The following is a 14,923-nucleotide window of genomic DNA, read 5'->3' on the forward strand; positions in this document are numbered from 1 at the left end:
ATATCCCTGCTCCTCAGTCGCGCCAGCACATCGGAAGGTGGGGTGTCATTTTACCAGAACAAATAACAATAGCACCCGAGTTCATTTTGCCCTCCTAAGAATTTCATCTACCAATAATCTCCGTGTCTCGTGAGATGGTTAAGAATGGACCAGCTACTACAAACCCCATGCTACCTATTTCGCCAGTTGAGGAGGGTCTGGTAAGGTACAAACTTAGGTAAAGCAAGTGAAGATCCAAGACAACACGACCAATGTTTTACTACCAACTGCCTTAAGCCAGTGCACTATCCAGACAATCCAGCGTCGGGCATTCCCTTTTATGAATACCTGACTGATGTATATATACAGATATTTTTGAAAAGACATTTACCAACTCGACAGGAGTTTTCCCCGTTTTCCTCGTATATTTTAACCGTCTAACCAGCCAGTTAAGTCTTACTCATTGCTAATCCCAGGTTGCATGAGATTCGAGACTTCGCTGATGACTACGCTTACCAAAACAACCCAATATTCTCCTTCTCTTGAGTGTGATCCGGAGAAGATACACAAATCTTGAACGTGGCAAAGTATTTGTCTATATAATCTAGATGATTAAGTATCAGAACTAGCTGCGAACAGTTTAGCCGATCTTGAGTACGCGCGAGCGGGATGTCCTGGAAAAGTCGTGGATGTGGGCTATTAGTCTATTACGTTCAATCCCCATACCTATTCTATTGACATCATTATTCTAGCTTACAGAGGCTCCTACAAACAATTAGTCTATTCGTACTGCTCTGTGGTAGCAATTATCCATGATAGTGATTGTCTTCCAAGATCGTGGCGTGGGCACTCAAGTAATAGAGGAAGAATCACACATCTTATTCATAAACCTAATATATTATTTTCTAGGAATATTGAATGTACTGTAGAACTTGATACGAGTCCATCGTCTCAATCCAATAGCTCATGTGCGTGCTTTCTCCCATACATTCTTGATGTTTGGTGGGCGGGGAGATAGGCGGGCGAAATTATTTGAGACTTCAATGACCCAAGGTATATTAATAGTACGACATTAGTGCTTATAGTCCCACTGAACACCATGTGCTCTACACTGTCAGCACCACGCAGTAAATGCATGGTCCGTTTAATTGGGAATAGTAGTACTGTGATTAGCGCAAGCACTTTGTCATTTTTAGCTCAGAAATGGCTGTACGTCGGGCTTATCAGACCACAGCCAAAGTTGACTAGCATCTGCAAATCCAGGATCAGTGAAGTAGGGATTACCTCCAGTCCACATAACCCCAGCCGCCGAATCCATTGATAGCCATTCTAGTTCGGGTCTATCCGAAAGACCCCTCGTATCAATGTCCTCGTCTCCAGTTCCCTCGGGGACAGACAACAGCGGTTCTATATCAAGTAGACAAAAAGAAATGAGGTTGAATCACAACGGTCTTTCAAAGGACAGACATACCTTGTACATGGTCTGAAGACTCTTCCGCCAAATTCCCCATATGCGAAAAGCCAAGCTGGCCAATTCTAGGTCCACTGAATGTACGAGCACCTGCAACCTCTCCAATGGTTTGTTGAAGACCCTCTTCGGTCGGAGTTGATGATGCGGTGAGCGGGGATATCTTGTCACCACGAATGAAACCCTGTTCGGATCGCATTACGACAGCCACCAGGCCTTCGAGGATTTTCACGCTTTGGGCTGAAAGAAGGTGTCCATCCAGAATATGATCACGTTGGAAACGTAAAATATTCATAACACCCCTTTTTGCAGTTTGACTCCTAGCCGATAGAGGCTCCGAAATTGCGAAAGCGCAGAGGACGACACCCGCAGTAAAAAGGCAAATTCCGACATGCATAGTAGCATGCGTCTTTCTGCAACCCTGCAGCATGCGGCGATAATCGTACAAGTCTGACGTCCGAACCGCAGACTGGAAAAGCTGCTCTCGAGATAGAGCTGAACTCGGCAGATCTGTGGGCGAGCGATCCGCACTGGACAATTGAGAACCAGCCCGGAAGGCTAGGCTGCGATGCAAGATAATTTGAATGTTGTCATATGTCAACTGAAGACAAAGTGCTTGCATCTGTAACAAGGATGGACCTTTTAGGATGCCTTTATCCTTGTATTCCTCCAGCCTCAAGTACTGAGGCAATTGATTTTGCCACGACACAAGTTGAGCGTGGATGCTTTTGATCGATGCAATCCGATTGGTTTGTAGTCTTCGCCCCAAAAAGGGACCCATAATACGATACAATCTGAATTTCCATTGATGGTACTCGAGCTGTGCTGCCTGTCGAGGTTGTTCTTGCATGTCAGCCCTGATGTGTGTCACGGTACCGACGTTGCAGTCAGAGTCGTCTATACTGCACGGCCGTCCAAAGGCTATCGCCGCATATCTATCGAGAACTTTGGCGTAAGCAAGGACGCTCGGCAGGAGTACAGTTCAAAAACAGACTTATCGAAAACCTCCAACGCCCACCACGAACGCCTGTGGGATTCCAAGCGGGCAGCGGATATCCCCATAATCGCATCTTCTCGATGTAACCGAAGAACTTGAGCAATCTTAATGCCACTTCCAAGGATCCCGAGACCAGCGGTCGGGCGTCCATTAAAAAGATAAAAGCTGCCCAAAAGCACACATACTTGCACCGCCTCTTCATCTGCAGAGTCAATGATCCTGAGAAATTGTTGATCGATGCGTTGGATAAGATCTTTAGAGAGCTGTTGCACGGCAACCTTCTCGCGAGGCTGCATTATGGCGAGTGATGAATAGTGAGCTCCCATGCCTAGGACAAGTAGAATGACCCAAAGATTGTTGTCATTTTCAGGCACCGGCACATAAGTCGACTTCATCAGCTCTTCATACCTTTGCCGAAAAGTCTCTTCGTGAAAGACCTGGTTGAAAACGGATCAAAACTACGCACCTCGTGTAGCAGCAAGGGGGTATCAGATTACCATCATAAACCAGTCCACTGCCGAGAAAAAACAGTCAACTGAATGATCAAGAGACTGCTTTGAGGGCAGTGAAACGCCAACAGCCTCCCGCCACGGGATATTGTGGCGTGAAGGTGAAATTGGTGACCTATTGGCCCCTCCTGGTAAGGCTGAAGTGTCATACTTCACGCTCACAGCTAGACTTTGGCCCGGGAGCATCTGCAATACACGAAAGTGAGTAATCCTGCAGCTTTTGTATCACAAATAATAGGGAGCAAGAAATACTCGAAAAACTTACGCTGACGCTCACATCCACGATACTGGATTCAGGAAGAATAACAGGCTCCTCGTCTCGGTTTGGGTTAGCCGATGGAGACACCCTCTCGTTGGCCTGACGCTCCAATGCGCTCGGGTTTGCTCTTTCTGATCCACGGCGGGAGACACATGGCACTCCCGCACGATGGCATAACTGACAAGGTCGCGTGGGATCACACTGGTGGGAGCAGGGATGTCGTAATTAGCTCCCGTTCGTAACTTTTGTAGGTTGATCTTGACAAAACATACTCCTAGTTTCCGCTTGTGACATCTTTCGCAAGCCGACGATACCTTTTGACGCTTCCGGGGGGCATCCATCTTCGTTGGTGAGGGACGGGGTATGGATATAACCTCACTTCATCGAATGAGGGGCAATGCTTGCGTGCAAGTCACATGTGTTGGCTGATGTAAGCCTGGATGACATAACTGCGCCGTCCCTAACTAACTAACAGTTCCCTTAGGGGACCGGCACATTACACGGTTATCTTGTGGTCAAATTCAATCATTCAACATGCCACCAGAAAGCCCTTAAAGGCTACAAAAATCTAGAAAATACGGATGCCAGGGGCTCTATTATCTATCATGTCTATAATGGCAACTGGACGCTTAAAACCTCCGCTCCAGTTCATTGAATGGTGTCATGCTGTTGATGTCTTCTTCTTGAAAGTTGCTCTGTTAAGCTTTTACTTTGCTAGTGCTACGGTAGTATATTTCAGCTACAACGGTTTTTTTGTTTTTTTTTTTTTTTTTACCGCTTATCGGTTACCTTATGTTGTCTTATGAGTTCGAATTAGATATTGATTTTAGCTATCGTAGTTTATGGCCTGTGTATGCATAAGCTACGGATTTGGACGCGACCCAGTTCGTTGCAACAGATGACTCAAGATGTACTCGGCGAGTCAAAAGACCTCGGCAAAAGCTTCAAACTTTTGTTGAAGAATTCGTCTTAGTTGCCACTGAGGACTCTTGAGAGACCGCTGTTACACAGTACCTCCGAGTGCTATACTAAGGACATTGATTTGTTATGACAGATAGTCATATTCTTTGAAGGGTATAAAATATTGTCTTGGATTCACGTCCTCGGCCAACCTGATGGTCTTCTATCGCCAGATGAGACCATCCTAGATTCAAATTCTAATAGTCTAATGTGAGCGCTCCCAGCTTTATCTTCAATCTATATAAATAAACTCATTCGAAAATGGCTCAGGTGACCCTGGTTTTAGAACCGCGGGAAATCGATGTTTTCCGGGTGAAGATACTCAACCATATCCACGCTGGAATCAGACTCCCCCACGGTCAGACCGTTACCAATCCAAGCCATATCATTTCCACCAATATAAGTGTAGTCATAATCTTCGAAGCGGGGCTTTTCCAAGACCTTGACAAAGTGGATAGACGACCCAGGCCAGAGAGCAGTGACGGGACCATTTTCGGTCCCTCGCTTGTACCAGGACCGACAAGGCAGCGAGAACACCGTTTTCTTGAAGAATTGCTCACAATATCTCTTGAATGAGTCACAGCTTTCTCGCTTCGGCTGAATTGTCGCGATGCGATCTTTCTGCATTTTTGCGATAACCGAGCAGACATAATCGCAAGTTCGTTCGAGAACGATGACTAGAGACCCAACCCCAATACCAGAGCTGGGACCATGGGCAAAGAAGAGGTTCGGCGTGCCGTGTGTGCTAAGGCTGATGTAAGTGTCAGGGTACTCCTTCCACCTCTCGCCGAGATCTAGACCCCCGCTCCCGTAAATTGGGAATCGTTTGGAAAAGCTGGTATCAAAACCCGTCGCACAAACGATGGCATCAACCTTTCTCAGGGTACCGTCGACCGTGACGATCCCCTCTTCCGTGATATGGGAAATTGCATCCGAGACGAAAGATACATTGTCCTCGTTCAATGCTTCAAGGTATCCAGGACCAGGTGTAATGCGTCGACAACCAGGGGCAAAGGATGGGAGAATCTTCTCAAGAATCTCCGGCTTTTTAAGCAGTTTCGTGGCCATGTGCTCCTTGAAGTCAGAAGCTGCCTTCTCTGCAAGCTCGCCACGCAGAAGATACTTCGCCATCGACTGAACTTCCGTCTCCAGCCTTTTGCGATAGGCCAGGAGGGTGCCCGGACTTTCTTTGAACTCCTTGATTTCCTCAGGCGTAAATTTGAAATTGGCGTCTTTGGCTGTGTGCTTGCGAACTTCATCCTGCGCCCAAGGAGGGGCAATCCAGGTTTGACCCCTAACATAATTGTCGATTCGCTTGGTCTTCGGCTGAATGGCTGGGACAATTTGGATTGCGCTTGAACCAGAGCCAATGACCGCGACAGAAAGTCCCTCTGGGTTCCAGCTCTCATCCCACGCAGCACTGTGAAGGAGCTTGCCTTTGAAGGTGTCAAGGCCTGGGATGTCAGGCCACTTCCAATCATTCAATGCCCCGATGCACGCGTAGAGAACGTCGCAAGTGTCGTAAATAGCTTCCCCAGTGACGCAGTTCTCGACGGAAACGTGCCACTTGGACTGGGAGTCATCGAATCTGGCCTCCACAATTTTGTGGTTGAGTTTCATATACTTGCGAACATCGTACTTCTCGACAATTCTTTTCCAGTATTCGAGAATTTCACCACCGGAAGAGTAGAACTGGGACCAGCTGGGATTCGGTTCGAATGATGCTTGGTACACGTGGGACGGGACATCTGAGAAATAATGAGTAAAGGATTAGTAGATTACGATTTTCTTTTCACATACCACATGCCACTCCCGGATACCGATTCTCATACCAAGTACCACCGACCTCGGGGTTCTTGTCATACACAACAAGATCCAGATTAGGGATACGCTGAGTGAAGCGAATGGCTGCAAGTATACCGGAAATTCCAGCACCAATCACGACAACCTTCATAGGGCGCATATCATCAATCGGCAGTACCTTTTGCGTGTTAGATCCGGAAGCTTTCTCATACAAGCAAAGGTTAGGTGGAATACCTGGCCGGCATAGTCGCCAGGAGAGACAAGATCAGCTTCTTTGGCAATCATTGTGATGGTGTTGTTTAACACGTTTGAGTAATATAGTTTGTTTACCACCGTTCAACGAGATTGCCTAGTTGTAGGGACTTTGGATAGATTAAATAGAGTTGTCAAGCCGTAATCTCAGTTCTCGACAGTTTATGACTCCAACCGGATAGCCGAAAGTCCGTCGGCTAGAATTTGCGGCTACCATGCTATTGTTTGGCCTAGGGCAAATGGGATGTCCATCCATTGGGGTGTCATTGTTTTGTGCCAAACACGCGCTTTCGTAGACAGCAGGAGAGCATTTTGAAAGCACCTGCAATGCAAATCGCACTGATGTTTCTTTTCATAGATTCAGTCTTTTAACGGTCTCTATTTCGCTACATTGTACAGCAAAGTGACCAAAATTTTATTTGTCAACCAAATAGATGAGCATTCATCGTGAGCATCCAGATTGAAGGTGACATGAAGATAAGGAGTAGTGCGGGTAATCTAGTTACGGCGCACTAAATCTAACTTACGGACAAAACTTCGGATTTTCAGATTTCTTACCGAAATCACACTGTTTTACATTTGGCCACGGCTGCCACGCACTTCTAGTCCTAAATTCTAGTAAGGTCTTAGAATATACTTTTATATAGTATATTTAATACTAAAGTTTTCAAGCTTCTAGTTTAATATTCAATGTTACGAGTAGTAGTAGTACTAGATAGTAGTACTAGTAGTAGTAATAGCGAAAGTGGTGCTGATAGTGGTAGTGATAGTGATAGTGGTAGTGATAGTAGACTAGAGCCTAAATTTAGGGATTACAGTACCTAAACTTAAGAGACTATAATACTGGGAGATAGAAATCTTTGTAAAGCAGTCAATATTTCCGGGTTCGGACTAGTCGATACTCCGAATAAAAGGATTGCTATTATTGGTAGATAATCTAGTAGAGCTAAATAAATAGATCTAATTGGCTAGTATACAGTGCGTTGGTGTTGGTAAATTTGGTAATCTTTTATTTTGTCCATTAGCTAGATTTAGTCCGCCGTACTAGTGGTTCGCCGCCAAGTCCGACGGAGTTCTCGGACACGCTCTTCGGTCCGCGTGATGCCGAGAGGCATCCCAAGGTTAATACACAATAAAGCCTCGGAAACTTTTTTGGACCCACGGAAACTCAACCAAATTTACGATGGTCACTCTGCGATCCCTTCCCAGGTTGGAATGAGAGCTGCTACAGCTCCGCATGGCAATCTAGTAGATTAACCAAAAGTGTGAAAGTTCAGAGAGCAGCTCTTTCAGACGTTTTCTGGGGTCGATTTGACGTGAGCAGCGGAACCGTGTGCTGACCGTGTTGGAATAAATTCACTCCTCTCTCATGCTCACGACCAGTCGCATTTTTCCCCTCTGCCTTCTCCCCTTCAGAAAGCTTGAGTAGCGAGTTTTGCTGAAACTAACTAACATGAAGCATTTGTCATATTGACTTGGATTTAATTAAAAAAAACTCAACTGCATTGTGTTATATAGAGCAATGAAAACCCAAGGATATTTATCCTTAAACGAGCGGCAAGAGCGTACAGTGCATGTCACAATCAATGCCTCCAGATCGCCCTAATAGGCATGCTTATTGAAGTTAGGATGGAGGGACCAATATGGTACCTTATCCTGGAAACCTCAAGAAGGGTTACTTGATATGGCTCTATTCATGACTTCAACACAGCTCAGATCGGAAATGCCGTTAAAAGGATTATTCATCTCAAGTATCCTAAGGTCCTAAGAGATGTAATAGCTGTATTGAAAATATCGTTGCAATGTACGTCAGGTATCAGGTTTGAAATTGCCGACGGACAGGACATGTTTAATTGAGCACACTAGGCGTGCTTTTGTAAAACCCACTGGACAATGGTATCCATCATCTCCAGTGACAGCCAATGGCCCGTATTTTCGAAAACGTTGAAAGAGACATCATTCCGACTTCCATTCTTCTCAACCCAGGGCACAGTGAACTTGCTTGGAACAAGTGCATCAAGGGCGCCATTCAAAATCAAGATACTTTTGCCGTCAATATGTCCAAGAACCTGATCTCGAGCTCTATACATTGACGAAATCGATTCGGGCCATTTCGTTGAATCGGCGCCAATTTTGCTGTCTGCTGCATTGCCAAGCCGCTCGATGAGCAAATCTGTTAAATTGGGGGAGCCCACGATGATAATGGCGGCTTTGATGCCCTGCACCTTAGAGAGTATATCCCATGCGGTGTGGCCACCAAGTGATAGTCCTGACATAACAAACTCGGTCGGTGTGAACCGACCTTCGGTGTAAACTGAGAGATACTTCATCACGGTTTGGATGTCAAGAACGTTGCCATCTGTAGCTAAATTGTGAGCTAAGGTGCTTTTGCTCATACCAGGACTGCGAACCTATCATTGCAAGCATGTCATGCCTAGCGCTCTGTAAGTTTATGAATCTATCAGGGAAAGAAGCAATGTTTGGGGTGGAGGCGCACGCGTGTTTCTGGTTTCCTCCGTTCCAGTCCTGACTTCATCAATGTCGTTAATAAGAGCCCAAGGTGAAAATCATTGAATACTTTCGTGGTTCTTACACAGCTAACGAGTCGATCTGTGGCATGACAATTAGAACCGATTCTCAAAATAGAAGTGAAAGCCGGGGGACCATGCCGCTCTTTCTCCATGATTGCGACTATCAAAAGTTGCCACCACGAAGCCTCTTGTCAAGCTCCCCATTTGCTTCAATTGGAAGAGAAACTGGTGGGCGAACAACTCAGCATCTGCATAGCTCCTTGTTCGGCCATGCACGTGGAAAAGAACCACGGTATCTTTCGCCTGCTGTTGGGATAGCTCATCAGCGCCGTAGAGATACACATGGAAGCCAGCGATGTTGATTGTCGTCTTGCTGGATCTCGTTGTGCTCTCCGGCAGTTTGGTGAATGGCTGGTTCTGAAGTGACATCATGGACGTGACAAAAATTGGGTTCCGTCGCAAGCTTTGAGTTGAGGGAAGACAGAGAGACGGGGAGGGCCTGATTTATAGTCGGGTACTACGAAGCGACAATAAGCCGGGGCTGTAGGTGGAGCCTAATTCATACAGCAGCCGCCTTCCGCCATTTACCGCAGATGCTGAATTCTACTCTGCCCCGACTGTCTCGTGTTCATACCGTCAACTGAATAATACAGGGAGTGCCATAAAATGGAGGTGGACGAACACTTTTGAAACACCACTGTAGTTGATGGTCCCCTCGCAGTCTGTTTGACTGCAACATTTTCGTCTAGCTGTAATAACTGCATCACGAGATGGCGACCTATCTACCACCGTGGGTGCTCGAGAGCATCCTATGTTGTACTGGCACTACCAATCGTTTCAGATACAGGCGGCGTATGATATGCTCTGCACAACGGGATATTCTACTGACACAGCGATGATGGTGCGGTTTCTTCAAGGCGGATTGTGTATTGTTATCACTTATTTATCCATGCAAGACTGGCTCACTTGATAGTTCGAACGGATTCTGTGAACTTATATGACACACGCTAACTTGCCCCTCGTCTGGTTACTCTCCAATAACTTATGAGCCTCCACAATCTCCGTAAAGGGGAACACCTTCTCTACAAACACCTTGAAGGTCCCATCTTTTAGTCTCGGAAGAACATGCTCCACCAGCGAATCTCTAAGCTTGCGCTGGTACTCCAGCTCGCGACTGCGAAGCGTACTGCCCTCGACGCGAAGTCTCTTGAACAGAAGTCCGCCAATGTCCACCCCGTTCGGCAACTTCTGCCCACTCATCAACCCCAGAATGACAATGCGGCCATCGCGCGCCGCGGCGTCCAGATTCCCCTGGAAATAATTTGCGCCGACAAAATCAACGATCAAGTCGACGCCTGCCCCATCGGTGAACTTCTTGAGCTCCGCAGCCCAGTCTTGAGTCTTGTAGTTGAAGGCAGCCGTCACGCCGAGCTCGTTAACGAGGAAATCGCATTTTTCCTGGGAGCCGGCTGTCGCGTAGATTGCTTTGGCGCCCTCTGCTTTGGCAAGTTGGATGCCACAGATGGAGACGGAGGAGGCTCCAGCGTGCCAAAGTACGGAACGGCCGGGCTTAAATTCCCCGATGATGTGGAGAGCTTGCGATGCAGTGATCCACGTCTACAAGGTTAGCGGAGTATTCTGTCGTCAGTTCAATGCAAATCTCACCTCTGGAACACAGGCAGCTTGTTCCCATGAAAGCTGCGCTGGTTTATGGACCAGCATTCCCGTATCGACAACGATGTACTCCGCATATGCTCCTGGGAGGGGTTAAAAACGAGTATTCACCATCGGAGTCCAGGGCAGTGAGAACCTCCATACGCAAGACCGAGCACGGCATCCCCAACCTTGAAGTCTCTTTCCACGCCAGCGGCGATTGACTCCACAGTGCCTGAGAACTCGACCCCCATGGTAACTGGCGCCTGCGGTGGAAGAGGGTACAAACCCTCTCTCTGCAGCAGGTCCATGCGGTTCAGTCCAAAAGCCTTGATTTTTATCAACGCCTGTCCCATTGAGGGCGTTGGTTTTGGGATCTGCTTGATGGACATGGCATCTGCGGGGCCTTTGCCGCCCTCGATCACTGTTGGTTGTCCTTAGTATGACCCTGAGGATCTTTGCTGAGCTGGGGGATCGATTGCATACCGACCGCTCTCATTTCTGGCATGGTGGGTTGTTTGTTGGAAGATAGGTACGTCAAGCACAGTTTATGTTGAGATTGAAACTGCACAGATCAAAAGATTGGGTTTTGTAGCAGATTGGCCATTCACTGATCGAGTAAGTACGGGAGAATTACTAACAAGCCTGAGGTAATTATGACCCCCCACCTTTCAATTACGTACAGTACCGTATCGTACTCAGTAAGTCCGACGGAGACTGATTGATTAGCCTCCGAAAAGGAGCCCCCGGGCCACTTACATTTACCGAGGATGGACGCTAGGTGGTGAACTTGCATTTGGTTCCGTCGGACTTGCCCTCTTTTGATCGCTGACAGAGTGACCTAACAACAGCTTTACCGAAGCTTTCCTTCCAAGGTAACCACCAAACTTTCCGCCGCGTTCGGCAACAGGAGGTCCACACGAATCCATGACGACCCTCCAGCTATGTCTAGAATATGTAAATTGACTTTGATGTATGTCCGGCAGGCGAGCTGTAAGCCTCCGACCCAATTCGCATCCTCGCGAGCAAGAGAATCGTTCCCATGGACGGATATCCCACGTGAAGCCGCAGAGGACGTCGACACACGATGACCCGTGCCAATTTGGCTTGAACTCATGATAAATCAGGCCGACCTTAACACCACTACCTATTGTGAGGGGAGAAGTTTACATTTCCTCCACCTACATCAACAAGCTTCCTTAAAAAGTTGGAAATAATGTCCTCGGAGCCTATTATCGAGGAAACATGTAACTGCGGAGCAGTCTCGGTCGCAATTCCACAGAGCTCTCTCCCGGAATCGAGTGTAGCTTGCCACTGTCGTAACTGCAAATCTTCATCAGGTTCGCTGTAAGAGTTTTCCTATCCTATCTTCCTGATAGCAACCTTTCCAACATCTGACCGACTAAAACCAAGATTCTCGTTGAATATGATCATTTCAACCAAGGACGTGACCATCAATGGAAAACCCATCAGCTACATGGAAAAAGAGTGTGCGTCAGGCCACCATATGAGCCGATATTTTTGTCCTACGTGCGGGTCGTAAGTCCAAATTGTCTCTTAAGTAATGCGTCTTGGGCCATCCCTCAGCTCTGACGAACACAGTGCAATCATGTCGGTTGTCTCCGAGGACCCCAGTGTGGCGTATGTGAAGACGGGCTTACTGGCGAAGTCTGGGGTAGCTGCTCCTCCTCCTGGGATAGAAGTCTGGTGGCGACGAGCGGAGGCGTGGGAAAAGCCATTTGCAGGTTGTAATATTGTTGAATAAGGGACTGGCTATAAATTGAGCAAGGAATCATCATGTGAGGATACACGAGCTCGTGAATCCATATCTAGAAGATCAAGAATGGAGGAACGACTTCAATCTAAATATTGTTGATCACGTTTGACACTTTCTGGGCGACGCCGGAGCTCACCTAGACATAGCCCCGATAATCCGCGGATTTACCCTATCCTCAGCCCATAGACCATCATACTAGCTAGTCTTCTTCTACGTTCACCTTTCAATGTTGCTCGCGACAACCACGTCAGGCGCTGCCAACCTATCTCCGTTTGCACCCCCAACAATGCCATTCAAGACCCAACTGTTCACATTACCCGAACGCATACTCCACTTCAGCAAAATGTCTATCAACATTGCCTGGGTGCCTGTCTATCTCTGCGGTATCCACATATTAACCCTGAAGCAACTGATTGTCAAGATGTGGAGGAGCATCCTGGAGACCCTCATGGATCAGGCTACTGGCAACGAGATCAATGATTGGGTTAGAAGAGCTGGAAATGGGTTTTCAGAATCAACCGCTAGGAAGGAGGCGATGGCAAGGTGAAAGAGTAGCGTGTTAGTGGTTTGCGCTAGCTGGGCTAGGCTTGCAGCTCTGATGGTCATTTTTCGATGGCATGTCACGTCCAAATATATCTGAGTATTCAAGAACTACACGTCCAAATCGGCGGTCTCGAAGATCTATTCACTTCTCGCCACATCTACCCTGAAGGGACCACTATTAGGGTATATTCTCCCAAGAACAATGCCGTACATCGATTCCATACGTATGGCCAAGATAGCAATAGCCAAATTACAGCCACCCGCAAATCTTCACTTCTCGTTGTTGCGCAACTCAGTACCAATCATTGACCCTCATCCACACGTTTCTTTCTGCGCCTTCTGACTCTTCCCAACCACAATCGTACTCAGATCACCAACGGGCAAAGAGAAAGGGAAATCAACCGCATCGAGGATCTGAGCAATGAATATATGCCAGATGGGAATGCACAAGGCAAAGGTGAACCCTCCGGCAACCTGCTCACGGATCACCATTAGCAATTAGTCCTCGAGATCGGGACAACATTGTTTGTAACGTCTTACCTTCTGTAATTTCTCCGCCTGGAGCGGATTACCCGCAGCAAGTTGGAAGTAACCTGCGCCGAAGAGACTGAATGCGATGACGAGCAGGAACAGGGCGAGGAAGAGACAGGCGTTTGTGCGGATGGAGCAGATTAGGTAGACGAAGGTGAGAACGGCAAGGACTATGTAGTAGAGACCTAGATGGGTGCCTGATGAGACCTCGCAAAATGGCTATAAGGGCTAGGATGAAATGGGAGGAACGGACCAACTGTGGCATTGAACTCTGAGGTTTGCATGCCTTCTAGGGAGCTACCTGTTGGTGAGTAATTCGTGCCGACGGCGTAAAAGGGCATTTCAGAGGTGCCAAAGACGATCCAGAATGTTCCTACGTGCTGGTTAGCGTGCGATATTGTGCCAAGACCAGTGCAGGCATATTTAGAAGGTTACCGTATGTGAAGAATAGAGCGCAGGAGAAAGTGTTGCCGAGAATCCACTCGCCCACTGCGCCGAATATTTGAACCATGCCTCCGAAGAAGATGAAGACGGGTCTTGCATGCCTAGTGTCAATCATGTGCCTCGGCTCCTTACGTGATTTATACTCACAAAATAGCACCTCCATTCCCACCTGATCCCCTCCAGCCCAAGGTACTCATAGCAGCTGGCGTGGCAGCTAGCACGAAACCCATCAAGGAGATGGGAGTCGGGTTGCCGAATGTGCGGCGCAAATCACCCCTTGTTGGGACTTTTGGGTTCAGGTAGAGCTTCTCGAAGGCATCGCGTGGAATGGGAAGCAAGACGCTCTCGGCTGTCTGGATGCGACGGAGCATTTCAGAAGTCGAGGCATCTTGCTTCTCGCTGATGACCTCGTGGGACATGATGATGGACAATGGATATACAAAATTGAAGAAGATAAACAGGATAATTCACAAGAGAGGACGAGGCCAATATCAAACTAATATTGTAGACCAGGCCACCATTACCCGGGGACATTTATATACTATATAGCTCATCGTTCCACCCCGATCAAAACCAAGAACACCCTTGATGATTCAAGATCCGAGGTAAAGTCCATCTCAGCGCAATAAGTCATGTATCAAGGTTCATGGTTGTATCAAAGGTTCAAGTGCCTTACACCACGATCGATTGCGAGCTCTGATACGCAGAACAGATCCGCGCCTCTACCCTAGGTTAGCTTGTCCAGATAACAGGTTTGTTCATTTTGCGGGGAGGAATCCGGGGAATAGCAGTCTGTGCCCTCGGACATGACGTCAGCGGGAAAAGTCCGACGGAGGCACGGAGATGCATGAATCCAATGATCAATAACAAATTGGCTTCACTGCCGTAAGGTTTCCTTGGATGCAAGCAAATCCCCTAGTGGCAAAGGTAGCAAACTTAGCAACATACTATCGATCAAACCGTGACACTTTTGGGTCGAATGTCGATGGCCCTGTGGCTAAGATTGCTATAGCCGAGTGTCTTGTATTCACTATATGCAAATGTGTGAGTGATAAAGCCTGTCTACGTCTTGTAAGGTGGCTGGCTGTCTTCCTATTCAACCCTCGGCAACTAGACCAAGGTTTCCTTCGCTTGTCCCTTCTACCCGAAACTGCACCCTATTCATATTAAGCAATTACGACTAACTTGGTTAATATAAATATAAAAAGATATGCTGG

General features: G+C 47.4%; 6 protein-coding genes across 6 annotated transcripts; 1 reads left to right on the top strand and 5 right to left on the bottom strand.

The window, feature by feature from the left end:
* Window positions 1-1,100: 1,100 nt before the first annotated feature.
* Window positions 1,101-3,521, bottom strand: BDV27DRAFT_84684 (fungal specific transcription factor domain-containing protein). Its single transcript, XM_032077760.1, has 4 exons — window positions 3,219-3,521; window positions 2,942-3,139; window positions 2,442-2,881; window positions 1,101-2,382 (listed from the first exon to the last, which is right to left on the bottom strand). The coding sequence occupies exons 2-4, from the start codon at window positions 3,137-3,139 to the stop codon at window positions 1,434-1,436; spliced, it is 1,587 nt and encodes a 528-aa protein (XP_031929976.1). The 5' UTR covers window positions 3,219-3,521; the 3' UTR covers window positions 1,101-1,433.
* Window positions 3,522-4,454: 933 nt separating this feature from the next.
* BDV27DRAFT_143267 (flavin-containing monooxygenase) lies at window positions 4,455-6,135 on the bottom strand (the record flags this gene model as incomplete). Its single annotated transcript, XM_032070066.1, has 2 exons — window positions 4,455-5,920; window positions 5,973-6,135. 2 exons carry the CDS (start codon window positions 6,133-6,135, stop codon window positions 4,455-4,457), a joined length of 1,629 nt encoding a protein of 542 aa, XP_031929977.1.
* A 1,954-nt stretch (window positions 6,136-8,089) lies between these two features.
* BDV27DRAFT_170432 (alpha/beta hydrolase family protein) lies at window positions 8,090-9,187 on the bottom strand (the record flags this gene model as incomplete). The annotated part of the gene is made up of 5 exons (XM_032075297.1): window positions 8,090-8,586; window positions 8,639-8,661; window positions 8,725-8,757; window positions 8,821-8,837; window positions 8,897-9,187. 5 exons carry the CDS (start codon window positions 9,185-9,187, stop codon window positions 8,090-8,092), a joined length of 861 nt encoding a protein of 286 aa, XP_031929978.1.
* A 474-nt stretch (window positions 9,188-9,661) lies between these two features.
* On the bottom strand, window positions 9,662-10,999 carry BDV27DRAFT_124749 (NAD(P)H-quinone oxidoreductase). Its single transcript, XM_032066157.1, has 4 exons — window positions 10,898-10,999; window positions 10,569-10,835; window positions 10,424-10,515; window positions 9,662-10,375 (listed from the first exon to the last, which is right to left on the bottom strand). Exons 1-4 carry the CDS (start codon window positions 10,917-10,919, stop codon window positions 9,752-9,754), a joined length of 1,005 nt encoding a protein of 334 aa, XP_031929979.1. The 5' UTR covers window positions 10,920-10,999; the 3' UTR covers window positions 9,662-9,751.
* Window positions 11,000-11,627: 628 nt separating this feature from the next.
* BDV27DRAFT_155530 (GFA family protein) lies at window positions 11,628-12,176 on the top strand (the record flags this gene model as incomplete). The annotated part of the gene is made up of 3 exons (XM_032072163.1): window positions 11,628-11,758; window positions 11,825-11,950; window positions 12,014-12,176. The coding sequence occupies 3 exons, from the start codon at window positions 11,628-11,630 to the stop codon at window positions 12,174-12,176; spliced, it is 420 nt and encodes a 139-aa protein (XP_031929980.1).
* An 867-nt stretch (window positions 12,177-13,043) lies between these two features.
* BDV27DRAFT_170433 (GPR1/FUN34/yaaH family-domain-containing protein) lies at window positions 13,044-14,125 on the bottom strand (the record flags this gene model as incomplete). Its single annotated transcript, XM_032075298.1, has 5 exons — window positions 13,044-13,205; window positions 13,272-13,447; window positions 13,516-13,635; window positions 13,698-13,798; window positions 13,854-14,125. 5 exons carry the CDS (start codon window positions 14,123-14,125, stop codon window positions 13,044-13,046), a joined length of 831 nt encoding a protein of 276 aa, XP_031929981.1.
* Window positions 14,126-14,923: the final 798 nt, after the last annotated feature.

Source organism: Aspergillus caelatus, assembly GCF_009193585.1.
Source record: "Aspergillus caelatus strain CBS 763.97 unplaced genomic scaffold BDV27scaffold_44, whole genome shotgun sequence".
Classification (NCBI taxonomy): domain Eukaryota; kingdom Fungi; phylum Ascomycota; class Eurotiomycetes; order Eurotiales; family Aspergillaceae; genus Aspergillus; species Aspergillus caelatus.